The sequence below is a fragment of the Corvus hawaiiensis genome, chromosome 15 (assembly GCF_020740725.1).
Source record: "Corvus hawaiiensis isolate bCorHaw1 chromosome 15, bCorHaw1.pri.cur, whole genome shotgun sequence".
Taxonomy (NCBI): Eukaryota; Metazoa; Chordata; class Aves; order Passeriformes; family Corvidae; genus Corvus; species Corvus hawaiiensis.
The window spans coordinates 17756998-17784823 of NC_063227.1; the positions used below are offsets into that span (position 1 = coordinate 17756998).

The 27826-nt window shown below is 52.3% G+C and overlaps 1 protein-coding gene across 4 annotated transcripts in view; it reads left to right on the forward strand.

Moving 5' to 3' along the window:
• Positions 1-27826, forward strand: part of PSD2 (pleckstrin and Sec7 domain containing 2) — a 71720-nt gene that overhangs the window by 20877 nt on the left and 23017 nt on the right. For all 4 annotated transcript variants that reach the window (XM_048320278.1, XM_048320280.1, XM_048320279.1 and 1 more), the window contains exons 2-7: positions 12581-12692; positions 14695-15276; positions 20163-20651; positions 21723-21917; positions 24989-25069; positions 25548-25660. In XM_048320278.1, coding sequence (XP_048176235.1) covers positions 14759-15276; positions 20163-20651; positions 21723-21917; positions 24989-25069; positions 25548-25660 — 1396 coding nt within the window. In that variant the 5' untranslated portion in view covers positions 12581-12692; positions 14695-14758. The remainder of the gene's footprint in view (positions 1-12580; positions 12693-14694; positions 15277-20162; positions 20652-21722; positions 21918-24988; positions 25070-25547; positions 25661-27826) is intronic.

Below are 27826 nucleotides of genomic sequence, written 5' to 3' on the forward strand. Positions count from 1 at the left end.
TCATAGAGGTGGAGAGGGAGTTCCCTGTGGTACCTTCCAGCCTTCCTCCAGCACCTGATCCAGAACTGGCTGGTCTGAGGCTGGCTCAGGGAAGCATCCAGGTGCTGCCATATACAGAGCAGGACTGCATCCTCCTCCACAGCAGGGCCTGGGCACGCTCACAGAGATCTCTGCCCACTCTGTGCATGGCCGATTGCTGTTGGCTGGTGCTGGACACAGAAGGAAAGGATGGTCCTGGTCTAGTGGCAGGTGACCCTGCCCATGGCAGGGGTTTGGAATGAGATGATCTTTAAGGTCCCTTCCAACCAAGCCATTCTGGGGTTCTGTGGCACCTTCTCCAGTCCACCCACAGCCTCTCCCGTTGCTTGTCCTAAAGCAGCGTCTCCTCACCGCACATCCTGGCAGTTCAATGAGTGTTTGGACAACACTCTGAGGCACAGGGTGGGACTGTTGGGCTGTCCTGTGCAAGGCCAGGCGTTGGACTCGATGATTCTTGTGAGTCCCTTCCAACTCAGGGTATTCCATGGAGGACAGACCTTGCAGACTTGGATGAGTGCTGCCCTCAGTGTGACACGAGGCACCACTCCCAGCACTGAGCTCACCCTGTGTGGGGCTCTGCTCCTTCCCAGATTCTGCATATTTGCTCCTCAAACAGGCACTGGTGCCCAGACTGTGGGAGTGGATGGCAGTGAACTGGGACCCTGGAGCTTTGGACACTTCCTAGGAACAAAAGCAAGCAGGCTGTGGATGCAGCCTGCCCAAGCAGGACACAGGCACGGGGGGAACAGAAGGGGTTTCTGGCCAGAAGGGGATACACGATGCAGGGAGATTCTGCTAAATTAAAAATATATATTTGTCTTTGCTGGTACAACAGAAGCTAGGGGAGCAGGCAAGAGGAAAGCGAGAAAGCTTTATTTAATTAGATTATAAGGCCCCAAAGGCTTCAGACTCATAAAAAAAATGAATTGATTTTTGTAATTGAGGATGGGGTTTCTGCCAAGTGCTGCCTTAATGAGTATTTAGGTTTTGCCTCCTAAGTTAGCAGCACCAGGCAAGGGCAGCTATTCAAGCCACTCCTCACCAGAGTCTTGAGTTTGGAAATAGGAGCTGCCTGCCTGCAGTTGGGAGTCTTAACCTGCCTTTCCAGGAAAGGACATCATGTGTCCTTTCAAGGCAGTTTATCCAGGTCTCTTGGTATTCTCTCAACATGAAATCCCTCCCTCTTCCCCAGACCCCAGGAGGCAGCTTTCTCCATGCATGGGTGTGGAAACTGAGGCAGCAGATAATCACAGGGTTGTTTTTCCTCCCAGAAGTAGAAAGAATTAATTTGCTGCAGCAGCTGAGGCAGTTTCCTTTGGTGGCTCCTTCCTAGGCACTGGTGGAACAGGTGTGGGGCACTGGAAGCCCATCCTGTGCCACCCCTGCCTGGGAAGGTGCCTTTCCTGCAGGTGATCCTTAAAGCACAGCACCTGAGCACGATGAAAGGGTGTTTGGTGCATGCACAGCTGGGACCTGCCTCTGCAGGAGCCATAGGACACCAGGGAGGGCATTATCCCTCAGCCCAAACCATAAGACTGTCTGGAAAGAACAAGAGATTTTTATCTCAGGCTTTTGGACCCACCTCCTTTCACCCCTACACTCTTCCTCCACAGTCTTTTCATTTTTGCACCCAAGAATCGGGAGAGTTCTGTGTGCACAGGTGGCTTCAGGATTTCCTGTGTGCCCTCATTGTGAGAGCTGGGAGAAGTCCAAGAGGAGGTGACTCCAAAATGCCTGGCAGGAATGTTGGCCCAGAGCTGCCTGGGATCAGGAGCAGAGTAACAAGCCCAGGTGAAAGGCAGGAGGTTTGGATGTGCAGCAGGATCACAGCTTGATAGCAACACCTAAACTGCAGATGTGTTACTATTACTGCCATCAGAGCAGGGGAGCAGAAAAGTGGCCACAAAATTCCAGCAGCTCCTGGTAGATGTAGGGAAAGATCCTGTAGGAGAAGCCTGTGCCTTATGACCTGGATGCTTCCTGAATGCAGAAGGGCAGGGAATCCACTGCTCTCCAGATAACAGCAAACTGCAAGGAGTACACCTTGGGTCCTTGGGACCTTGGGGACACTGTCCCTTTAATTCTGCACACCAAACCAATCAGAGATTCCCAGTGTCAGACACATGACTGCAGTTTGCACACTTGTCTCAGGCTGCATCCCCCACAGCAAACCCGGCTGCCACTCCTCGTGTGCCACTATGTCATTGGGTCACCGCTGAACCAGGCTGAGCAGCTCTCACCTCCTGAACCTATTTCATCTTTACAGCACACTTATTTCTGGCAGGCCCCTCTGGCCTCGCTGTGCTTCAGGGAAGTCTCAGTCCAGCACATGATTCATCAGTTCCCCACATCATTGTCTGATGCCCAAATGTAGTGATGTCTAAGGAGCAGGAGAAAAGCCCTGAGAACATCTAAAACAGTCTGCTAAGAGGCATAATGACCCTATTGCAGGCTGGTGTAGCAGCTCTGCTCCGTAGTGCAGGGCATCTTGGAAGTCGAGAGAGCCTTTTGGTCCCAGAGCAGGTGTAGTTAAAACACTGTCCTGGTGCAATTACATCATCCTGATGTGCTTTTTGCTCTTTTTGTAATTCCCCTGAGGAGAAGCAGCATCCTTTTCTCTATAAAGCACCTTTACATCAGTTTAGGAGAGTGCCTGTTGGAGTCCTTCATCAGGGAAACCCCACTCCTCTCACCATGCTTATCCAGCACATCCATTAAGGGCAGATCCAGCCTCTGCACAGGAACTGCAAAATGGCTCCACCGGGGTTTCACTTGTACTTTCTGGACAACTTGCTCTGTTTTCAAAACAAGTCAGCTTCGACATTTCAGGCTGCTCAGAGCCATTCATGCTTAGGGAGGCCAGATCTGGCCATGTCACAGTAAGACGTTCCTGTGGAAGTGTTTGCAGCCCAAACATGTTTGGGAGGGCTGGGCAGGAGCTTTATGTTTTTAATGTGGGTGTTTGCAGCAGAAGCCTCAGAGCTGGGGCTGCTGTCCCAGGCTGGGGGTAGAGAGCAGCAGAGTGAATTCTTCTGCTTGTGACACAAACTTCTAATGCAGATCAGACACAGCCTTTCTGCTGACTCTGAACCCTGGGGGCTGAGCTCAGCTGGAGATGTCTACACTTGGGTGAGCTGAGTCTCATTCAAAGTGCTTTTCCATGTATTCAAGCAAGTTCTGGTATATCCAAGTTCTGAGCAGCATTTCCTGTACTGTGTGAAAGATAATGATAACTCAACACATCCTAAAGGAGCAGCGAAATCCTGCTTTTCCTCTAGTGGTTCCATCCTGGTCTGTAAGTTCTGAAAATAAATATGCAGTCATATTTTCTGCCATTTCTACACCCTGCTGACTGCAGCCTGGGAGACTGAGCAGACAGCACATCACTACAAAGGTGTGAGGGACCCACCAAAAATGTAGGTGTGCTCCAGGCCATTTTTCCTTGAGTGAAAGATGCTGAAGAAATGAGAGAATGGTCATGCTACCTGCAAAACAGACACCCTTTCCAGAGAACAAAATGAGTGTGACTCCTCCAGCATGGAAGAATGATGAACTGGTGGTGCCTCCTTGGTTTTGTACAGCTGACAGGCAGTTTTCAGAAGGTCAGTGATGATCTGTTTGCCTTTGGAAGAGGAAGATTTACTTAGCCCACACTTATTTATAGGAATGTTTTCTGCAGTTTTGAAAGGCAAAGTGGAAATTTTGGGCTAAACCACATTAAAAACGGCACATTAAAGAGTATTCACTAAGAAAAGGGCTGATGTTCACATCCTAGTCTGAGAGGTGGCGAGTTTCCTACAGCGTTGTCCTGTCTGTTCCCCTGTAGTGGCTTCCTCTCTCCACTTTGCCTCTCAAATGTCTTGGTTTGGTCCTGGTGACGTATTGAAGTCCCTTCATATTAGATCTCATGTTCCCAGGCTGTTCCTTGCAGCTCCTCTGGGCAGACAGCTTTATGCCCAAGTGGAGCTGCTGACTTTAGCGGAATTGCCATGTTTCGTGCCCTGACACCCTCTAATTTCAGGCAGGGAAGTTTCAGCCCTGTTGGCTGTCAGCAAATCTTGGCTGAGTCTGTGTTTTCAAGCCAAATTAGTGCATCTCAGTCTCATTTGGGTGAGGGAGGCTGTTCTTCCTTTCCTTCACTAAGATGAAAATAGAAAGTCCTCACTGGTGTGACAGTTACCCAGCTGTTCCCCTCACAGATGGATGACTCGCCTCAGGTCCGAAGTGGACACTGGTTGATCCCATGTTATGCTTTGCTTGCTGAAATCAGTTGGAGCAATAAGTCCTATCTGGACTCTCCAGCAGCCTTTTCTGGACTCAATGCCTTCTGGGCCTGAACATCTTCAGCAGTCACGGTCTCTGCTACCTATCCATGGGTGCCTTGTAGCAATGCTCCTGGTTTGGAGGCCAGCTGGAATTGCAAGGATGACATGGTGACACTCAGGAGCATCCAAGAGACTTGAAGCAGGTGTTTGTCTCAAGTCTCGAGGATGTGGGGACCATCATGATGTGCACAGAGCTGTGTTGGCAAGCAGAAATCATGCTTAACTGATGGGCAGGGAGAGCCCTTTGGAGAGCAGGGCTGAGTCTCTGCTGGGCAAAACAAGGACCTTTCCTCTCTGCCAAGGGAGCCTCCTCACAGAGACTGAAGTTACTCCTTTTTACCTGGAGATGGTGCAGGGTGGAAAGGCAGACCTTTTGAGGTGTCTGTAGATGTGTATAATGACATCCACAATGCTTGCTGTTCTCTTTGTCAAAGGAGGATCCCCTCCTTCATCCTCCAGCTTCCAGCGCGACTGTGTCATTCACACTGATGCCATCAGGTTGTTGCTGGTGGTTCCCTGTGGATGAAGGAGTGCTGTGTGGAGAGAATGGGAGATTTCACACTCTCACTGACAAGTGAGGAGTTATCTGGTGTTGCAGGTTACAGCACGTCAGCTTTGGACACCATCAGCTGGCTCCAAACCAGCTGTCTCTGACGTCAGCACCCACAAAAGTCTATTTGCTGTCTTCTGTCTCTCCTGACAGCTTTGGGGAGTGTTCGGGAAGACCTTGCTCCCTGCTCTCCAGGTCACACTGAGCTCCCAAGGAGCCCAAAGCCAGTGCCCAGCCATCTCTGCACGTTCTGGGCATCTGGACTCATGGTCCCCACATCCCTTGGGCTGCAGGCCGTCTGTCTGCTCACAGCTTATCTACCAGCTTCTGTGGTCAGACCATCGCCATAAAAGCCTGATGTCAGTCCTCATCCCTGAGCTTTAGGGATGTGTCGGAGTGTGGAGGGAAGTTTGCCTCCCTTCCAAAACTCCATTTCATTCTGCAGTACTGGTCTCCATCCCTCTGGATGTTTCTCCCAGGGGACAAGAAGGATGGGCTCGCCTGCTGCCTCCTGAAATCTTGCAGCGAGGCGTTGCATAGGATTAGTGTAGACAGACAGCATGGCAGGAATTTCCTTTTCTGGGGTCTGAGTCAGCTGCCAGCCCTGTTTTATTATTTTGGGTACTGGGAGAATGTGGGGAAGGAGGATCAATCAAAGGAAGGGAAAGAGAGGGGAAGAAGTTGTTTCCATTTATGGATTATGAGAAGCAGTTGCAACTCTTGTGGATTTTTATGGAAGGTAACCCTGGCTGTGGGGAAAGCTGGGTTTTACTGAATTCGGTTACGATGCTGCACAGAACTGAGTAGAAAGGCCCCATAAACAGCCTGGTTTTATAAAAAAAAACAACCCCATACAGACAATCAGACTATAAACTGCCCCTCCAGAGAAGGTGAGCACCAGAGTAGACGGGCACAGGTGAGGATGGAGCCAGCTCTGAGCGGAGCCTAAAACCCCTGAAAACTCCTGTCTTGAGTTGGACTCAACCCAGCATGGACTGATGACAAGCTGTTTGTTCTGCACTCAGGCAAGGCTGGAGCCACAGGGACTCACTCACCTGTTACCCAGAACAGACATCCTTCTCTCAAGCTCTTCTCTGAGCTCTGGGAGCTGCCTGAGGATGGGGTGCCAGGGCACAGAAAGCCCCTGCCCCTTTTCTCCACCTTTTCTGCCATGCCAGGAAGGAGCTGGCTGGGATCCTTTGGCGTCCCTGTCATCCCTTTACAGATGCAGGCTTGAGACCTGTGCCATGGGCTCATGTCCTTGGGTTCCTGCCACAAACAACCACCTTGGCCAGACACACTTAGTGTGGAGCATTTTCTTGGTGAGGCAGGAACAACAGCCCTGTGGGAGCTGCCCTTCTCCTCCTCCCCCCAGGATGCAGTAAAAATTTGCCCTCCTTTGCTCGTCCCTCTCTGGAGGCTCCTGGTATTCTCCAGCCACAGGAGGATTCCTGTGAATTGCAGTGGGTTTCTGCAGGTGTAATCCACAGGGAGCCCTGCAAGGTCTCCAAGGGGGTCAGGGTTTGCTTCTGCAGCAGGGAGGATCTGAGGATCAGACAGACCCCACTGACTGCAGCAGGATCTTTGTCCTCCCACAGTCGAGCTGAGAGGCCCTGGATGGGGTTTGAAAGGAGCCTATTCCAGGAAGATTACAGGCCTGCCATGCTGTCTAGAGCACAAGGGGCATTCAGGTCCATGTTCATCCACATCCTGGACATTCTGCCTCAAGCTCACACTTCTCCTGGGAGACAGAAGCTCTTTCTCCCTCTGCCTTGGCCCATTTTTTGTGGAGGCTTGTGACTCCTACCACGTCACCAAGATGCAAAATGAGGGTGCAGTCACAGAACCACAGAACCACAGGCTAGGGAAGGTTGGAAGGGTCCACAGTGGCTCACCTGGTGCCACCTCCCTGCCCCAGCAGGGCCATGGCAGAGCCCAGGGCACAGCAGTGTGCCCACACAGCTCTGCAATATCCCCAGCGAGGGACACTGCACAGCCTCTCTGCACAATCTGCTCGGGGCCGGGCCCTGCCCAGGGCAGCAGTTCTGCCTCCTGTGCGGGGCAATTGCCGGGCTCAGGCCCTGCCTGTGGCTCTGGTGCCGCTGCCGGGCCCCGGAGCAGAGCCCAGGCCCTGCCCTGAGCCCTCCCTGCAGCCAGGGACACCCAGGGCTGAGGGCCCCTCTCAGCTGGGGCTCCTCTCGAGGCTGAGCAGCCCCGGCTCCCTCAGCCTGTCCTGGGCACGGAGATGCTCCAGGCCCTTCCTCATGTCCACAGCCTCTGCTGGACCTGCTCTAGGAGCCCAGAGCTGGACACAGTCCAGGCTTTCACCCCTTTTCACAGGCTTGAGAGCATGACTCTGTTTCCCCTGTGAAGGAAGCAGTCAGATTTGCATGGTGCACACCCAGGGCTGGAGGAAGACTCAGTGCACAAAGTGCTGCACAGCCAAGACGTTGGTATGAGGGAAGGAACATGCAAAAAAAATACTAAATATATTCTTTCATTTTTCCCTGTTTTAATAACTGCAAAAGAGTGCAAACGGGAAAGCTGTTAAGGATTTTAAGACTCAGCTTTATTGTTTTCTATAAGCAAAAAACTGCTGTTGTTTCCCCAAGATGAAGTTTAGCAGGAGTCATTTGGATCTGAATGTGTCCTGATTGCTCTGGGGACTCTAATAAAAATTCAAAATAAGGAGCTGTAGGATTTGGTTTCAAGAAAAAGTATGTTCCATGTACAGTGATTTCTGATTACCCAAAGGCTCTTTTTTTAGCATGTAGCTGGTTTATTTTAGTCTGTGGGATATGTTTTATCCACAGCCTCTTTTGCACATTGGAAGTGAAGGATGTAGGACCTGCAGTTTGCGCTGTCAGAGATGGATGGAAACCACTGGGACAGCATATTGCCCATGAGCAACGACCATCAGTACTCCAGTGTAACTCTGCATCAGAGTGTGGCTGAGGGCTCAGCCCAGCCCTGCCCCTCAGAGCCTGCTCTGCAGTAGAAATGCTGCAGGTGACTTAGAACTTGGTGTCATCAGGGGGTGACTGCTCTGTACAGAGCAGGAGTTGATGTACAGAGCAGTCTAGAGCTGGATAAATCTTTGGTGTGCCCAGGTCTTGAGTTCACTAGGCAGTGGTGCTTTCCCTGTCTCCAGACTGTGACAGAGTGATAGAAGTAATAGAATTTGAGAAAATCCAGAAAAAAGTAGCCAAAGTACTCAAGGGGGTGGAGGAGCTGTCTTCTGAGAACAGGCTAAGAAGTCAGGGTCTACAACCTGGAGAGGAGAGGCTGAGAATGATATGATTGAGGTCTTCAAAATCCTATAAAAAACAAGCCCATAGGAGAAATAAATGAGGGTTTTCACAATGAGGATGGCAGAAGGTTTTTATTTTCAGCCATGTTGGAAGGGCAGAGGTCAAAGCAGAGACATAAGAAGGAAGAAATGTGCTTCAAAAAGAAGAACCGTGGCTGTGATCGCTCCATGTCTCTACAGCATTGTCTCCTCAAAGAGCCCTGACTGTGCCCATGTGCAGAGTAATGCGTGACACCTGCCTTTTATAAATTCACTGGTAAGTCAGGTCATAAAAGCACATCATTCCTGTCCTGCAGCCACGCTGTGGATGGGGTCTACAGCCTGTACATCAAAAGGCTGCTGGGCACATTCCATTCCTGCTCACAGGGGACTCGGAGCACATGGTCCATCACAGCAAAGGATGTCACTATAGGCATTTTAGCCCAAGAAGTTAAAGATCTCTTCCAACCCAAACCATTCCATGATTGTCTTCACTAAGGTGGAGGGAACGGGATGCAGAGCAGCAAGGAGAAGCAAGGCTGCTGCAGGAAGCAGCCCAGCTCAGCATGAACTTGAGGAAAAGCTCATGCTTGACTAAGCAGCAGGATTCTTCTCCAAGCTTTCCTGTGTCCCAGCAGCCAAGTGGTTACACAAAACTGAAGTGGGAGCCTTTCCAGTTCCTAACGCAGGGAAGAAAATTAAAAATAAATCATTTCCCACCAGCCATTCAGCTTCAACAAAAGCTGGGACACTTCCAGAGCCAGACCCTGAAAGAGCTGCTGTGTGGTTTCCAACCCCTCACAAAATCAGGGCAAACGTTGCTGCATCTCTGCCCAGCCTCTTCGGGACCAGTGCTTCCCTGCAGTGGATGCCAGCCCAGCTTCACTGGCCCCGCTGCAAATCCAGCATCATCCCAAAGTAGGTGATGAGGTATTTCTGCTCTCCTTTCCTCCCAACCAGCCCTGTCCTGTCTCCTCCTGGTCCAGGGGCTGTGCAGGAGTCAGGGCGGAGTGGGGCTGTCCTGCATTGCTATCCTGTGGCTCTGGGAGCATCACAGTGGTGAGCTGGTGCTGCTGGAGTTCTGATAAATGAAGGTAATAGCAGTTGGCTTGCTGGGTCTGGCCTGCAAAACAGGGCAGCATGAGATGGCCACAGGGATGGGGTCCTCAGCCTCTGTCCCATCTCTCCCACCAAGCCCCAGCTCTGGGAAGGAGATGGAAAGGCCATGGTTAGCCACAGATCATGGACGCCTTGGCTTTCTTAGCCTCTTCTACAGCAATAATGTGGTCTTTCTAGCATGTACCCATGTTCTGCTTACATGGGCCTCACAGAGCTGGTCTGCTCCAAATCATGGAGCTCCTGCTTAACAGCTGTCTACAACTCAGCAGGGCCACATTATCTGTCACTGTGACCAGTCCTGGCTGGGGTATGTGCCAGGTCATGCCCTTTTCTTGCCAGACCCTTTTGTGAATGTTAACCCCGGTTACGTTTGCAGGAGGCTGGGAACACTGGACATGCAAGGGGTGCCCACCCTGTTCCAAGGACCTAGAGAAGAGCAATCACTTGAGAGGGTGCCTGAGCCTGCAGAAAGGGCAAGACTTGTGAAAATCCACTGATGGGAACCCACATACCACTTTTCAGAGAGTTACCTGCTTCAGAGAGCACTTTGCAAAGCAGAAACAAAAGGAAATGAGGAAGGACTTGGGGAATGTCAGCCTGCGGTCCAAGGCAGCCAGGCTGCACAGCTTTGGGATAGTCAGAGGAGCCCCAGAGGGACCTCTGAACACCTGTCCCTTGCCCCAGTGCTGCAGTGTGCCCTCTCCCCACAGCCTGGCTGAAGCTATGGCAGCTTCAGAGGCTGAGCTGCACTTTGGTGCTTTCCAAAGCAAAGAGAACGGTGTTAAGAATCCGGGTCTGGGCTTTGTCCAGAACTGGTGACCTTTCAGCTGTGTGCTGGAGGCAGATGTGGACAGTTGCAACCAGCTGTTCCACCATCATTTGTCTTCCAGTTTCTCCAAGCTGTGGAGAAACTGGAAGACAAACTTTGCTCATATTCCTTCCCCACACAGATGGGGAGGCAGCAGGTCACAGATGAGCTGTAGGGTGGGAGAGACCCTCTGCAGCTGATGTGGGGTGAGCTGGGAGTGTGGCAGGAGTTAGCTGCATGGGTTCAGTACAAGGCATCACCATGAGGAGCCAGAGCCACAGACTGTTTCAATCCAACCTCCCAGTTGCTCTGGAGATTCTGGGAAGCCTCAGCCACTCATAACCTGTGTGTGCTTCAAGTGACTGTCACTGCAAGCAAAAATCAAGTAGTTGGTGACTTGTTGGGAGTTTGTCATGGGTTGCTACACCCTCATCTTGTCTGCAGACTTTGGGTGCATGCAGCAGCCCCCAAGCAGGTGTGAGGATGCAGTGGAGTGGGGATCCAACGGGAGACATACAAACCTCAAGGGTCAGGAGGCTGCAAGAGGCCCGGATTTCTTTTCCTGGCTGTGCTCAGCTCCCAGTTTTGTCTGATGGTCTTCCCAGGTCAGCAGTAGTCTGTGCACACATCCTGCCAGGGCTTCCCTGGTGCCTGTTCTCCAGCAGGAACACAGGCCAAGGAGGAGCATGACTAAGGCCCTAACTATTGATTCCTCAGCACTCCTCCCAGACCACAAACATTCCAGTGAGACTTCACAGAGGGTGAAACAGTAGTATAATGCTTAACAACTGTAGTAGTTTATATGTAATAAAAAATGTTGGGGTTTTTTTTCTTATAATATAAATAATGTAAGTTACTTAAAGTTAGGAGGGATGGCTGGAACACCACACTTACTAAGGTTTGTCAACATTTCTTACTCAGGCCCATCTCCTAACTGCTTTTAGCTTCCTGTTTTCTGGTTGCATACAGCTGTGCCAAGCTTGAACTATTGGACTGGAATTCAGCTTGGGTCGTTCCTACTGGAGGTTTTGGATGGGTGGCAGGGAGGTGGGGAATTTCAGCTCGAACCCTTTTGGCTGTTTTTTAAAAAATTGACTCAAAACCCCTGCGTTTTTCATCACACATTAAGAAACAGGCCATCAAATCTTTGCTGGAAATATTCCTCCAAAGATTGAGCAGTGGCTCGATGTTTCATGTCTTACATGTCTGTATTATACCTTCACTTTGAGAAAGCCAAAATTTGGCCCATTTTAGGCTTTCAGTATTTTTTGAGGTCATAATGTGGTTATGCTCAGGAGAGTCTTGGTAGTTTTCCAAATAAATTCCTGGAAGATGCTGCATTGGCTTGACCCCACTGCCTGTCCATGGGAACACCAAGTGCCTGGGACTGATTTTCTCTCCTGGATTTGGTGGGAAAGAGATTTACGGGTTTTCCCTCTTAATTTGGGATGGCTTGAGGAGACTTGGCCCACGTGTGTGAATGTGAGGACTGTCCCAGGGGCTTGTTTTACTCTCCCTTGGGAGGGCTCAGCTCCTGCGGGTGGGATTCTGGGCTACAGGAGGCTGATGTGCTGGTGACCTAGGAAGTCTAGGCCAGCCTTTCTCTTGTCAGGCTAGTGGAGAATGAAGCTTAAGGCCTGCAAGGGCAAGCCCAAGAGAAGGTAAAAGCAGATCCCTCTGCAGGAACTTGACACAGACATCTGCTGCCAAGCTGCTCCGTGGGCTCTTTCCAGCCATTGGAAAGTGGGTGGCACATCCAGACCCCGATTCACCCATCTCCTCTAACAGCACACAGGCAGTGGTGTCCTGTCTTTCTGTCTCCATCGGCTCTATGCAAGTCTGGCCCATGAGCTCAGGCAGCTGTCTGTAGGGGACACGCCATCTGTGGTGACCTGACATGCTCCCCCAGCCTGGGGTCACCTCAGGGAGACCCATCACTGTCCATCCTGCTGTGTGCCAAACACTCTGCAAGAGAAATGTTGCTCCATCAATCACTTTGATAGCAGAAATTTGCTTGAAGTTAGCTCAAAGACCTTTAACGTGGCTCTTGTTTGTTGGTGGGGCTGAGGAGGGTTGATGGGGGATCAGTCCATAACTAGGGTGCCTCACTCTATGGATCTGGTGGGTGAAATTGGACATTCTGAGGGCTCATCGTCAAGTTTCTCCTGAAACCTGCAACCACAGAGTCCCTTTGCTCCACTTTAACTCACTGGGGGTGCTTCATAAGGAAAGATGTCAGAACCTCTGTGTAAGGAATACTCTTGCATTCCATGTCTGAAAACCCCAGAGAACCAGAGCATGCTGAGGAAAAAGCACTTGCAGTGCTCTGCCAAGGAGTCATGGGATGGGTCTGGGGAACAACCTGATGAGGAGCAGCAGCAGGGTGGCAGGACACCAGCAGAATTCTCCTCTCTGGCCTGGGTCTCACTTTCTCTGCTCCCTTGTTGCAGGCAGGGGCCGTGCAGGGATCGGGAGCGCCCGGCTGCACCTGGTGCGGTAGGTGCGGCGATGCCGCGCGCTCTGTGACAGCGAGGGATGCACGCGGATGCCCGTGGAGAAGAGGTAAAACTGCCAGCACTGCCCCCAGGAGGGACCAGCCTCAGCTCGTGACTGTGGCCTGTGCAGCCCTCAAGGAGTGCTTCACCCCAAAGCCATGCCATGCGGGGCTCTGAACTCTCCCACCCATCACACCTCCCAGCTGCGGGGAGCAGGACATGGAGAGTGGGTTAGATCTGAGCTCCAGGATTGCCTGGGCTAGAGGACTGGAGCAAATTCAGGCAGGAATTGGGGTTCCCATTGGAATCTGTCCCGCTCAGCAGCAGCTCAGCATGTACCTATGTGGATCTGCCCGTACCCAGGCCACAGAGGGTGTTTGGGCTGGAATCCCTCCTCTCCCTTGCTCAGGTGCAGAGGAAGCAGCAGCAGTGAGGGGCTGCTGACCTCTCCGCAGGGTGAGAGGAGCAGAGGCAGCAGTTCCGTGTCCCTTGTTAACAAGAACTGGTAGAGCTCTGACCTGGCCAAGCAATTAGTGATTCTACTGCTAATGAGAGCTTCAGCTCAGCAAGTGAGACCACCCAGAGTCTGTTGCTGAACCTGGGCACCCTCCTGGCTGCTCAAAGGTGATGGATTGCTGAGAGGGAAACTGAGGCAGGGAATTTGAATGATCTGCTTGAGATGTGAGTTAGGAACCAAGGTAGGGGGAGAACCCCAGAGTCCCATCTGCCTGCTGGCACTGATTAGCCAGGCTTCCTGTGCAGGTGAACAACACCAAATGGTCTGGGTTGAAAGGGACTTCAGAGATTATCCTCCAACCCCCTGCCATGGGCAGGGACACCTTCCACTACCCCAGGTTGCTCCAAGCCCCGTCCAACCTGGCCTTGGACACCTCCAGGGGTGGGGCAGCCACAGCTTCTCTGGGCACCCTGCACCAGGGCCTCCCCACCCTCACAGGGAAGAATTTCTTCCTAATCTCTAATGCAGCCCTGCTCTCTGTCAGTGTGAAGCCATTTGCCCTTGTCCTGTCACTTTATGCCCTTATCAAAGTCCCTCTCCAGCTCTCTTGGAGTCCCTTTAGGTACTGGAATGGGCTCTAAGGTCTCCCTGGAGCTTTCTTTCCTCCAGGCTGAACAGCCCTGTGAAGACAGATAATGTTTTAATGGTACCTGTGAAGACACATATTGCTTAAAACCAAAATCAGCTGTTACAACAGCTCAGCCTGGGTGCCACGCAGAATACTCCTGCTTCCAGAAGTGATCATTTCTGGTGGCACTTGACTGCAGCTGTGGGGGATTATGACAGAGTAAAGCTTGCACAGCACTGTGGGGCTGAGGATGGTGCTTGTAAGACCTTGCAGGCTTTGCATCAATGGGCCTATTTGCCAATAAAGAGCCTTTTTATCAAAAAACGACTTGTCTAGGTGCAAAACGGTGTCCTTCCCTTGCCCTACAGAGAGAGCATCCCAGGGTATATTCAATCAGGACACTTTTGCCAGAGTTTTAGCTGGCAGCTTGTGACACCCTTCAGCAGTACTTGTGTGTTGGGAAAAGAGAAGTGGTGCTCTGGCAGGCAAGATGCTCTGCAGAAATGCTAAGTCAGCAGGGAGAATCACACAGGTTGGCACAGCACAGCTGCTTAGAACAGTTAGAAAAGAATAAATCACACTTATTGCCTGTTTCACCTATTTCTTCTATTTCTGGAGGGCAGGGAATACCAGGGAGCAGCTCCCAGCATCGAGTCTGGGAAATGCAGCCATGCCACATTCCTGACCCCAGCCCTGGGCACTAACAGCCTCCGTGGGACACATGCCCTGTTCTGAGGCTGTCTGGGGCTATGGGAGCAGCAGGAAAGGTGGGTGCCTGGGCCGCAGTGGCTCAGCACCACAACAGCAGCTTGGCCTCTGAGATCTCACTGTGCTGAGTGAGGAGCACTGGGCCTTCAGAAGCACCGAACACCGGAATGGTCCTTCCTTGCTCTTCACTGAGCATGTGAGAGGGGGTGGGGGCTTCAACCTGCCTTTCTGACAGCCCTTCCCGATGCCCACGCTGTGGTTTCTTTTCCCTTGTAGGTAGTACCGAGCCTGAGCTGAGCGCGGGGAGGGATCCCGTAAGCGCTGGGACAAGGAGCAGAACATGAGCGAGACCAGCCCCTTGCCATGGTCTGCCGCAGATGAGTGCGAGCCGCATTCCCCGGGCTCGCAGCCGTCCCCGCTGGCCTGCAGCGATGGGGACGAGCAGCCGAGCCAGCCTGCGGAGCCTGCCAGCGGGAGAGCCAGCCCCCGGCACGATGCTCAGCCCTCCCGGGCGGAGGGGGAGCGCGGGGACCAGCGGGACGAACATCTGGAAGCGGTGACAGAGCCAGGCGAGAGGCTCAGTGAGCAGGGACAAGGGACAGGCGCTGCCAGCGGGAGCGGCCGTGCGGACGGGGCAGTGCTGACCAACGGGGTGGACGCTGCGCTGGCCGCGGGGCGGGAGCGGCCGCCGCTGCAGCCGCAGGACGGGGACACGCCCGGCCGGAGCAGCCCCGAGCTGGGGGACAGGGGCTCCCCCAGCCTGGAGATACCGAGCGGGGCCCTCAGCAAGGAGCGGTGGCACAGCGTCCTGGGATCCTCAGAAGCTCTGAGTGCTGACGAGGCGGAGGAGCAGTTCGGGTGAGTGCGAAGCCGCCGTAAGGTAGGCTCAGCCCTGGTTTGTGTGGGTTATTTTCAAGGCTCCTTGGTTCGGGTTACTCTGCCCCATCAGTGTGAGGAGCTGCAGCTGCTCTCATGGCTGATTGTGGCTTTCCACTCCTCTTTCTCTTTGGGCTTCTCGCACATTTTTCCCCTGTTTGTAACTTTTTACTCTTTTTTTTCTCTCTGGGCTTCTCACACAGTTTTTTCCTGTTACGAATGCAGAAAGCTGTGATTAGAGCCAGTGTCTGCCCACAGAGTCACTAAAGTGAAGGGGAAGCTTTTGGGATCTCGAGAGGTGCTGGTTGTGCTCACTTCGGGAGTGTCCCACTTGCAAGTTAGAGATTCAACTACAGCACTTATGGCAGAGTTACCTGAGGTAACTTAGGACAAGTACAGCAGCCTGGGGATGCTGGAGAGCCAGGCTTGTCTGGGAGGCTGGTGTGCCCTGGAAGTCCCTGGCAACATGGCTAGCTCTGTCAGTCCCTGGGCTAGCAGGTGGCAGCTGTGTGTCTGAGAGCGGGCAGGACACTGAGCTTTGCTCTCCATGGCATCTGTGGCAGGTGTTACCAGTGCCTGGATGACAGGGACAGCAGTGTGAGACAAAAGGTACAAGTGCCATCCAATTCTCAAGTGCCTGAGACAAACCTGCACGTGTGCAATGCCCCTCATTCCCTGAGTCCTCTCTGCTGGCAGCCTGGCTCTCAGGAGAGCTCTCCAGGCTGGGGGACACTCACATTGATGTGGTGTCCACAGCTGATTTTATGATTCTGCAGGTTTCTAGACCTCCGTGGGACTCTGCAGGTTGGGGGCTTAGAGGGAATGACAGAGAGATGAGGAGAGGTGCTTCCCATGCCATTCCTGCAGGAGTGGTGCTTCCCTTTGCCACCAGAAATCAGCCAGGGCTCTATGTTGTAGCCACCCGGGGCTGATGTCTGCTGTGAATTTTACAGCCCTGCCTGTGCACCTACCCCAGGCCAGGAGAGAAGCTGCAAGCAGGAGGGGCCGGAGAAGAGCAGCAGGGGTTGTCCCAGAGGAGTATGGCCTTCAAAGAGCAGCTGTGAAGGGACAGGGTGGCCAAGGTGGACTGGGGATCACCTCCTAGCTCTAGCCTGTGCAGGCTCCATGCTGAGCTGTGTGTTCCGAGCACTGTCTGGAGCGTGGGCAGCAGAGCTGGGGAGCCACGCAGGGTGTGGGCTGACAGCAGGCATCCCTCCTGCTTTGTTTCTGTAGTGTTGAACAGGCTTCTCTGTAAAAAGCTGGTGGTTTGTTTCACTCAAGGGAAGCAGCAGCACTGCTTCAAAAAGCACAACTGAAGGTGTTTCAGAGGAAGGGTGTCCAGGGCAGGCTGCTGCTGTCTGGAGAGCTCGGGGAGCCTGTCCCTCCCCAGGCAGGTCCCTCAAGCCCCATGAGCTATGCAGTCAGGTCTTGGATTGCTGCAAGTCTCTCAGGTTTCAGGGGAATCATATTTGCTTGGTAGCTGGCTCCCTGGCAAAGGCTGCGAGTTCAAGAGGAAGCTAAGGGTGGTCAGAGAATGCTGCTGCAATCACTGGACATGCAATTATTTTAAGGTACTAGGGCATGAATTGGTAGAAGTGGCAGGCTGAGGATTTGGAGATGATGCAACCTGACTTGGGTCTTCATGCAGAGTCTCTGATCTCGTGCTCTAAACATATTCACTTGGATAGCAAATGAGTCTTTTGGGAAGCTGAATGCGCAAGGGACAAGTCACACGCTATATTCAAAGCAGAAGGGCAGCTGGAAAACTTCTGGGACACAGCTGAAGTCTGGGAAACCACTTAGTGCCAGCAGATCGGGTTAGCTCACTGTGTTCGAGCTCATCAGTGCTTTGACCGCCTATCTTTAGGGTAAATGGCAGGAATGTGTGGCTGCTGTGGGCCAAACACAGCGTGGAGCTGCACTGCTCTGCCCTGCCTGCATGTGCTGTCTGGCTCTCCTGGGTCAGTGTGGGTCAGCAAGGCCTGACCGATGGACCGAGGCACTGGGAAGTCACTGTCATCCTGCATCACCTCTGAGTTCCCAGTTTTTTTCCTTACTCCCCTTTGGGGAATTGCTGTTTCTGTAACAGCCCATTCTGGGTATAAGAGAACCCAGTCCAGTGTTTTACTAATGAGCAGTCAACTGTTTGTTCCTGATGACATATCATTTGTCATCATCTGCACATTGCTGCTTGTATAATGCATTTTCTCCCTGAATTTTAAAGTACTTTACAAGAAGGTGTTGAGTCTTGCTCTTCCCACTGGAACGGAGAATTAAAGGGGGAAGTCATTCAAGGCCATCCCTCCATGGTAGAGCTGGAGAAAGAACCCATGATTGTCCTCCCAAAGGTAGGTTAGTGCATCTCTATGCAGGAAATGGTTGGTAAAGAAAAATCAGGGAAATAGAGCCAAAGATTTAGTGTTTGTGCTGCAGTTTGCATTAACTGAATCCCTTTTCCCCCTTTCTGGTATATCCCATGGCATCTATTGTTTGTCAAAGCCCTATTTTCCTTTCATTGTCGCTGTGTTGCCTGGAGGTCTTTCACCTTCTCAGAAGCCCCCAACATTGGCCCTGCTGCTCTCAGGGAGGTCACAGCTCTGCAGTCCAACTTCGAGATCCAACAGTGAATGATACTCTCTACTTTTAGCCCCATGAACTCATGGGAAAAGAGCAAAATTTTTAACAGAGAAATCACCACCTTTTGCTTGTAGACACACTCAGCACCTGCAGTTTTGGGACTGCGGCTTTTGCCCACACATTTCCTCCCATGGCAACATATATCTGTCAAAAAATTCACATTCCATCAAATAAAGTTTCAGAAAAACTTTGCAGAAAGACTGCAGTGCAGAGGCAAGGAAGTCCTGGTTTCCATCATGTCCTTCTCTGGCAGGATCCGCACTCCACCAGCACAGCAAACTTGTGATGGCAAGTTCAACATGAGTCAGCAGTGCCCTGGAAGCTGGAAGGGACAACGGTGTCTTGGGGGGCATCAGGCAGAGCATCGCCAGCTGGGCCAGGAAGGGATTGTCCCACTCTGCTCTGGGCTGGGGCAGCCTCACCTTGAGCCCTGGGGCAGTGCTGGGCACCACAATATGAGAAAGAGCTACAGCTCTCAGTTTGAGACAAGCTGTTACAGGGTGTCCAAAGGAGGGACATGGGGATGGTGAAGGGCCCAGAGGGGCCACATGAGGAGCAGCTGAGGGCACTTGGCCTGTCCAGCTGGAGCAGAGGAGACTGAGGTCAGACCTCACTGGAGGCTGCAGCTCCTCCCAAGGGGCAGCTCCAATCTCTGCTCCCTGGGACCAGGGACAGGGCCCAGGGAAGGGCTGGAGCTGTGTCAGGGGGATTTAGGTTGGATATCAGGGAAAGGCTCTTCCCCAGAGGGTGCTCAGGCACTGCCCAGGCTCCCCAGGGAATGGTCCCAGCCCCAAGGCTGCCAGAGCTCCAGGAGCATTTGGACACCACTCCCAGGCACAGGGTGGGATTTTTGGGGTGTTTGTGCAGGGACAGGAGCTGTACTCAGTGATCTTTGTGGGTCCCTTCCAACTCAGGATATTCTGTGATTCTGTGGTTCAGTGATGAGTTTTGCTTTATTACAACTCATTAACCAGTGAGAAGTGAAATACAAACAACCCAGAGCATGCAGCTCCGTAGTGGCTCAGCTGCAGCAGGAGCACAGCTCCGTGTGCCTCGCTGTAAACAATAATCTAGCATTCCAGAGACGGCTGGGGGAGCAGCACAGGCAATCAGATCCTTTGTAGACTTACACAACTCTGTGATTACAATACAAATAAATATATCGCTCCTTGTTTCAGCAAAGCAATTGCCTTCCCTGCTGTGTAATAAGTAGGTGACACTTCTCCCAGGAGAGGCAATGTCAGGTTCATTCACACGAGCAAGGTCTTTCCCTGTCTCCTACCTTAGCCTGGCTTTGCTTTGTGGGATGCAGACAGTGCTCCTGGGCTGGGGTAAGCTGTACAAAGCATCTCTGTCCTCTGTCTTCTCTGGGGCTGTGCAAGGAGAGATGTGATGTGCCTGACGTGTTGGTGCCCATTGAGAGGGACTTTTCACAAGGGCAGGTAGTGACAGGGCAAGGGGGACTGGCCTTAAGCTGAAGGAGGGCAGGGATAGATTAGATATTATAAAGAAATTCTTCCCTGTGATGGTGATAAGACACCAGCACAGGGTGCCCAAAGAAGCTGTGGCCCAAGGCCAGGTTGGACAGGGCTTGGAGCAGCCTGGGATAGTGCTTACAGCAGAGAGTGGAACGAGATGAGCTTTACAGTCCCTTTTAATCCAAACCATTCTATGCTTCTATGACCCATCCAGGAGCAGTGCTCCTGCCTGCTCTCTGCAGTCTGTCCCACACTGTCTTTGATGGGGCATTTGTAGGGACACTGACTTTCTCCCTTTGCTGTCTGCTGTGTTTGGCCTCAGGGACAAGTAAAGGGCTGGAATATGGAAGGTCTGTGGTGTGAGCAGTTAATAGAAATGATTCTGTACAAGGTATCGAAAGAGCAGGACTGTCTGCCTTGGGATTATGGCAATGGGGGACCCGTTAAGCAATAACCAGGAGGTTATTCTGGCATTGGATCCAGTAGCAGGTGTCATATGCAAAAGTCTCCAGTTCAGAGGTCTGGCTTTTTACTGGGACATGACCAAATAAAGGGCTGGCTGGGCCTCTGGGATTGCTCATCACAAAACTGGTTTTTTTCAGCTCTAGCATCTTGTAACAGAATTGGGAACCAAGATTCCAAGGGCCGTAATCCCAGCAGCCGTTTCTGCCTCTTCTCTTGCCTCCCAGCTCTAAGTGGAGCAGGGCAAGAATTGCCTTGACAGTATTTTCTACATTTCTCCTTTTGGTACAGGTTTGCCTCTGGAGATGCCAAGCTGAGCTGCAGTGACGATGACAGGGAGCATTTCCAATTCAAAGACATCAGGGATGGCTTCAGCTCGACCTTTGAGAAGATCGTTGAGTCTGACCTTATGAAGGGGACCTACTACAGCAGCCTGGACTCTTTGGACGTGCTCTCCCTCACAGACGAGACAGACAGCTGTGTCAGTTTTGAGGCCCCACTCACCCCACTGATCCAGCAAAGGGCCAAGGAAAGCCCCGAGCTCTTGGAGCAGAAACTGGCAGCCCAGCAGAGAGAAGCCCTTCACCACATGGCTGCTGATAAGCAAGAGCAGGCGGCAGCCAAGGCAGCGGAGGGGGACTTTGGGAGCCCTCTCAGACACTCAATTACCAGCAGCAGGTCAGAGAATGTGCTGAGCCGGCTGTCCTTGAAGAGTATCCCAAACGGGTTCCACGTGGAAGGGTCAGAGGAAGATGCCACCAAGATCATTAACTCCATCAGGTAAGGCAGGGAGTTTCTGGGCAGTGGCTCCTTTTCTTATGGGATCCCAGTCCAGGTGCAAGGCTCAGTAGCCATGATTGAGTTGGAGCTGCTCTTTCACCCCTTGTGCTTCCTCTTGTGTGCTGTCGTGGCAGAAAGGCCAAATACCAGCAGGAAAATTTCACCTGCAAAGCCCTTGGGAGGCTGGGGATGGTCAGGTGCCCTCCCAAATGTCTCTGAAGTGCAGGGAAACCTCAAGGTTTCACTTAGGACAAGGTAGCCCTACAGAAGCCTCCCCAAAAGTTCTTCTGCAGGCAGTGAGAAGATCAGCAGAGACTTCATCCTCTGGACCAACTCATACCCAAACCATCACCCCTGGGAGGCAGCAGCTCATCTGTAGGGCACTTTCCTGCATGAGGAAGCCAGGTGATGAGCAACTGGGTCAGGGGAGAGCTGGAGAGAGGTCGTATGTCCAGCTGTCAGGCCAGCAGTGAGTCACACTGCTCAAAAACGCATGAATTGGTGCTGTAAGTGGCCTTGGGCAGGAAAATAAAGGGCTGTATCCACACCTACATGGTGCCAGCAGGGCTGCTCAGTTTTGTCTGTGGGCACAGCTGGCCATGAGGCCAGCAGGCAACTGGCAGAGGAGCAGCCCACCAGTGGCAGCAGGTCTGGGCTGCCATCAACATGATTTGTACAAGTGCAGTTTCTTATCTTCAGCGAGTAACCCGAACTGAAAAGCATAGCTCCTATCCCTAAGATTTCCTGGATGTCCATGGCTTGGAAAGAGCTTGGTATCCCCAGTGGGAAGAGAGGAAGCTTAGGAGGTGTTGAGGCTGCTTACTTTGATACATTCTCATTTCTCAGGGGGAAGTCACCCTCTCTCTGACCTTTTCTACCAGTTTGGAATTACACTGCACTGCTTCATTTGAGCTGAAAGGAAGGAGGGTTTGTCCAGTGTCCAGCTCACAACCATATTGCTGTTTTTTCATACATTTTTTGTGAGGGCAAGAAGAAATCAAAATGTGGCATTTTCTGTGGGTTTCATCCAGCCTTGCTGTGGCTCCTTGAATGTTTCTTGTCTCTGCACAGCGACGCCAGCCTGAAGGACACCCTGTCAGACTCTGACTCGGACATGGGCAGCACGGAGCAGCTGGACCAGGGCAGCACGGACACCCTGGCCAACGGCTGCAGGGCGGACAGCGAGGCTGCCAAGAGGTTGGCCAAGCGCCTCTACAACCTCGAGGGCTTCAAGCGCTGCGACGTGGCCCGACAGCTTGGGAAGAAGTACGTGAGAGCCAGCCCTGTGAGGGGGTGACAGAAACACGGGCCTGGGGAGCACTGGTCATGCTGGGAGGGCAGGAAAAGGCAGGAAGGGACAAGCCTGTGTGCTGGTTGGAGTCAGGGCTGCTGGAGATCCTCCCAGTTGAAACTGGAAGCCCAATGACCTTAAAATACGAATCCTACAAGCTGCCTGCAGTATTGGGCAGTGCCACAGGCTGCTGCCCACTAGAACCAAGAGCTTCCTGCCTTTGGGAAGAGCCCAGCAAGACACAAGCAATCCCCAGACTGAAGGGTTTGGGAGCCAGACCTGCCTCTGCACTGGGCTCCCTGCCACTCCCAGGGTTTTTCCTGTCTGCACCCCAAAATGTTCTTGCTGCAGAGCCTCCCAACCCAGTCTGTACGAGGGCAGGAAGGGTTTGCTGGAGAGCCAGGGACACACAGCAGGTCCAGGCTCTTCAGCTGTTAAATTTGCCTGGGTAAGGCAGAAGGGAAATCAAAAAATATTCAAAAGTGGGAGAGTTACAGAGATTTCTAAGAGACAGAGTAACAGTAACAAGTGTAGCAGTAACAGATTATTTTAGGATGCCAGTGGGTGTGAAGGCACCAATCCCCATCATCCTTCGCCTGGATCAGATATAACCTGCGTTGCTGGGATTTATTCTTTTTTTTGTCCTTGAAATGTCTCCCCCCTGCCTAGTTCAGCAGAACACACCTGTCCCTCAGCAAGTACCCACACTTCCAGTACCAAGGCTTGTCTGTGCTTCCCACCTTAGTCCTGGGGCAGAAGGAGCCCAGGAATTGTCTCCTGGAGAGGCTCTTTGCATCATCTGGCAACATCCTCATTCTTCTCCTTTGCTGAGGTTCTTGTAGCAGGTGCACTGCTGGTTGCTGTTGCCTCAAGTGAAATACCCTTCTCTTTTCTTTCAAATTTGCCATGACAGCTCACTGAGGGGGGGAAGTTTGAAGCACTGGGTTTCTGAGTCTGTCCCCTTGCTGTTTCCTGCAGTCCTCACTCACACCTGCAACCCTCGCACCTTGGGAGGCTGTTTGGTGACCCACATCTGGGAATTCACACAGCCTTTGAAATAAAAGTTTTGTTTTTATCAGCTGGGTTTTGACATCTGAACCATTTCCTGACATAGGACCTAAATAGAGCTGCAGACTCTTGCATCACGCAGGTGGATTTGCAGAGCAGGAAAGGAAATAGGGTGAAGATAGGTATTTATAGGTATTAATACAGGTATTACGTCAGTCTTGCTCACTCAAGACAATGTAAGACCAACCTATAGTGCTGGGAGCAGACTAAGTTGAAGTGATGCTTTCAGGCCAGCTCCATGTAGGAGGGCTGTACAAGAAGTGAAATTTTAAAGCTATTTACCTCGTTTTACCACTTCTTTTTTCTTTGTGATAATTGGCAATTTTCTAAAAAAAAAAGGTAAACCAAAGCCAAAAGCATTCATCATTGTCAAACAGGCAGAGAAGGCTTGATAAACAAGGAAATGCAGGTTGGATATCTCCCCACAGTTTCTTTCCATCTGCCTCAATTCTGTGAAATTAACCTAAAATCCAGAAATTACTGTTGTCCTCTGAAGGGCAAGTGTTTGGGCAACTGAACTCTCCATGGGAGACTCTTGTTCCTGCACTGGTCTGTGGCCCTGTCTCAGCTCCATCAGTGCCCACAGTCACATCTTGTGCTGGGTGGGGGTTGAACTGTCCCAGGCTGTGCAGGTGGCAGTGCCAGGCACTTCCTTGTAGGGTTTCCCAGAACTGCCCAGCACGGTTCCAGCATCGCAGTGCCCTGGGATATGGGGTCTGTCAGAGTCCCAGCAGTGGGCAGCATGATGTGGGCACATGGCCTATTTGAGCCCCCAGAGATGAGATTTTACTCACACAAGCTTCTTATGGATCTGAAGTGACCCAGGTGACTGTGATGCAAAAAAGAGCCTGGACAATACAGGTTTGGTCTGCAGGGCAGTGGGATTCAGGCTGTGAGACAACACACATCTGTCCGTGTCCAGCCACATGGGAATGGACTGGGAGAAAAGGGCTCCTGTGTTCCCCTGGGGTGGCTTGTGGCCCAGCAGGCCAGTTAGAGCTCTTGGTGCCTGGACCCTCCCAAAGCAGGCAGAGGCAGGGAGCATCAAACCAGGGTGTGAGGTGAGAGGAGGTCTGTAGAGGCTGTCTGTGTGGAAAGGGCACCCAGAGGATGACAGGCATGTCCCCACAGGAAATGCCTTGCAGGGCCACCAGCCAGAGCATGGCAGGAATGTCCCCCTGGGAAATGCCTTGCTCTTCTTGTAGGAATGTCTCTGTCGTCATGGTGGAAGTGTCACCCATTCCTGCAGGAAGGGCTGGCACTGGCACAGAGACAGAGGAGGATCATTCCTGAGTGAGGAAACCAGAGAAGACATATAAGCCCACCCTAGGGAGGGACAAGGTCTTGCCCTGGCCACTGTTGTTATCCCATGGCCTGGGGCATGTTAACAGGCTCTGGAGCTCAGGGACAGGAGTCCCATCTATGTCACTGAGCCCCTGGAGACACAGGAGTTTGCTGTTTCCAGGGGTTTGGCTGCCTTCTGGTGTCTTGTGACACTGTCCAGCTCCCTTGGCAGAGCCAGCAGCCCCTGCTTGGAACTCGTCTGAGCTCCTCTGCTCCAGTCTCCAGCAGCATCCATCTGCCACAGGAGCAAGGTGCTCTGGTGAGAGCGTGGGATGGGAGCCTCTGGGGGTGAGAGTGGGAATATTGCAGTGGGAGGAGGGGTCACATCCAGCAGTGGGAGAGAACCAGATGCTGGAGAAGCACAGGATATCCTCATGACCTGGCCAGCAGCACAACACAGGAGTGCAGCAGGGCAGGTGTCTCTCATTCTCAGGTGTCTGGGGCTGCCTGTGGGCACATCAGTGAGGTCTTCCAGCAGCATTTCAGGCCAGGAGCAAGTCTCCCTTGGTCTGGGATCATGTCTGCAGTGTCTTGCTGGGACTGGGCTGGCCAAGAGGCAGCATTCTGCTGTTCCTCTTGTGGACAGTGTCTTCTTCCCATATGAAGGGGCTGACCACTCCCTCTTTAATTACAGTAACGAATTTAGCAAGTTGGTAGCAGAGGAGTATCTCAGCTTCTTTGACTTCACTGGCCTGACCCTTGACAAAGCACTCAGGTGAGCACTGGGATGGACAGAGTGGTGGGGTTTTGGGATTTCCTCCAGGCTTCCCAGCACTGTGGGAGCCATCCATGTGATGGAAGCAGGGACTGGGGGGAGATCCAGGCTGTCATTCAATCTTTGGTGTCACATTTGGCACAAGGTGCTACCACCAAAAGTGGGCTTCAACAGTAGGGCCCACAGCCTGCTTCCTCAGGGTGGAGAGCAGCTTTCCCAGGAATCCCATCCCATGCAGAATCAGAGCAAGTGGGAGCAACTTCTTCCCTTGGGATGGGCAACCCATGCTGGTGCCCTCACACCAGAGGTGGGTCAGATCCCAGCTGGCAGCACATTTCCCTGCACAGCTCCACAGATGCCTTTGCATCCCCTCTGCAGGGACACAGGGGTGTGGGGCTGGGGGAAGGATAAATGACCCCTTTCCATCTCCCTCCTTAGCAAGGACACTGCTCAGCAGTGCATCCCTTTCTCTTTGCAGGACCTTCTTGAAAGCGTTCCCGCTGATGGGAGAGACGCAGGAGCGGGAGCGGGTGCTGATCCATTTCTCCCGGCGCTACTGCCAGTGCAACCCCGAAGAGAGCACCTCCGAAGGTACTGCTTCCTTCCCACTGGCTCTTGGCACACTCACAGGGAACCTGTGCACAGAGCCGGAGTGCAAAACCCACCACCCACAGCTGCAGCTTCTCCCTTTCCCGGGGATCCTGACCTGATCATTTATCCCTGCCCTGAGAGGGACTGGGGATGCTGGGTGCTGACAGACCCCCCCCCCCCAAAAAGAGCCAGACTCAGCCAAGGTCTGAGTGTGGGGTGCCAGGGAGCCTTGTCCTCCTAAATCCATGTGAGCTGTGCTGAAGGAGAACTAGATCTGGAGCCTGGATCAGTGGCCGTGCTTTGCTCAGCACCAGGGAGGTGGTGGGTGGTTCTCAGGGGCTGCAAATTACCCCAGTTGTGGCTTGCAAAGTGACAACTGACAATGGGCAAATGAGTGGCTGGTGCTAGCTCAGCCCAGGACCTTGTCCATTGAATGGAAAACCTTTCCATGCAAATTGAGGAATACTGTTGGCTTGCCCCGCACAGGAATTGTGTTCCACACATTTTCAGCTGCAGCAGAAGAAAGCACAGCTGGATAAAATTCTGAGCTCACTGTAGCTGCAGATTTTCTTAGCTACTTTCAGCCTGTTCACATTATCTTTTAGAAGTGGATATAGTTTCTTCTGACATTTTTAGGTTAAGAGTTGGACTCCATGACCTTAGATGTCTTTTCCAACCTTCACAATTCTGCACTTTCACCATTCCTGGAAGTGTTCAGAAGACATGAGGATGTGGCCCTTGGAGATGTGGTTTAGTGATGAACACAGCAGTGCTGGGCCACCGTTGGACTGATTTTTAAATGGGAGAGGTCATTCCTGGTGCACGTGGCCCACACACAGAGACAGGAGCATGTCCTGTAAGGTTTGCACTTACATGAATGGCACTACAACCCTGCTCACAGGCACCTGGAAATGCCCCCTGGGTGGGATCAGGCCGCTGAGCTGCTCTCAGCTGGCACCACGGCAGTGCCAGGGATTCCTCCTCCACCCCCTGCGTGCTGCAGACCTCCTGCTTGTCTCCCCCTCACAGGCTCCCCAAAGGGCAGCAGTGCCTAGTGCTGCATGAACCCACCAGTTCCTCTGCTAAGCTAACAGGACGCTCACTATGCTCAAAAGAGAATGACCTTTTTGCCTTTATCAGCGCTATCCCAATAAAATATCAGTCTAGATTTCATTTCCCTGAGTTTGTGTGATGTCCTCCTCCACTGATCCAAAGATGATCTTCACTGGGAAGGGTCCCCCACCCTGCAGACATTAAACTGCAGGTTGAAATATCCCACAGGCTAAGTCGTGGCCCCTCTCCAACACTCCCCCATGAAAGTGATCCTGCAGTTCTGTTGCATCCACCTCCCAACCCTACAGAAAGGGCCCTGGGACCTAAGTGCCACATCCAGTTGTTTCTTGAACACCTTCAGGGATGGTGACTCCACCACTTCCCTGGGTAACCCATTCCAATGCTGGACAACCCTTCTAGTGAAGAAACTTTTCCTGATGCCCAATCTGGACCTCCCCTGGCACAGCTCGAGGCCATTTCCTCTGTTCCTGTCACTTGTTGCCTGGGAGAAGAGGCTGACTGGTTTTTCTCCCAGAGAGTGTTGTCCTGTTATTCCTTTCCTGCACTGGTGAAGCCCAGACATGGAAGAACTCTATGATTATGTTTTGACTCTCTGTGAGCTGGGAGAAAAAGTGGGTGAGAAAATGACAGGTTTTGGGACACCAGCTCCACCATGGGGCCACGTGGGACATGATTTACCTGACCAAAGTGAGATACCCACAACCTCCCACAGCGACTTAAAAATGCACAATGGGAAGGCACCGTTGTTCTAAACTCAAAGCAGCTGCTTGTGACAGTAATATTCCAGGCCCTGCCTCCTCCCTGGTGCTCTCTAGCCCTTTTGTGAGGTCCTTCAGGGACCAGTCCATGTCCCAGAATGTGTTTGCATCTCAGTGCTGTGAGCTGGCCCATGGAGACTCACGTCCTGACCTTGAAAAGCTTCAGGACACCTCATGGCTTTGAAATAACAGCAAACTACCAGTTACTGGTGTAGAACAGGCGGCTGTGCTGTCTCACACAGAAGGAAAGCTTCCTGTGAGTTTTTTTTAAGTCAGAAAGCCAAAAATGCCACACTGATTTATAGGGACAATGTTTGTTGAACCACTCAAGAGC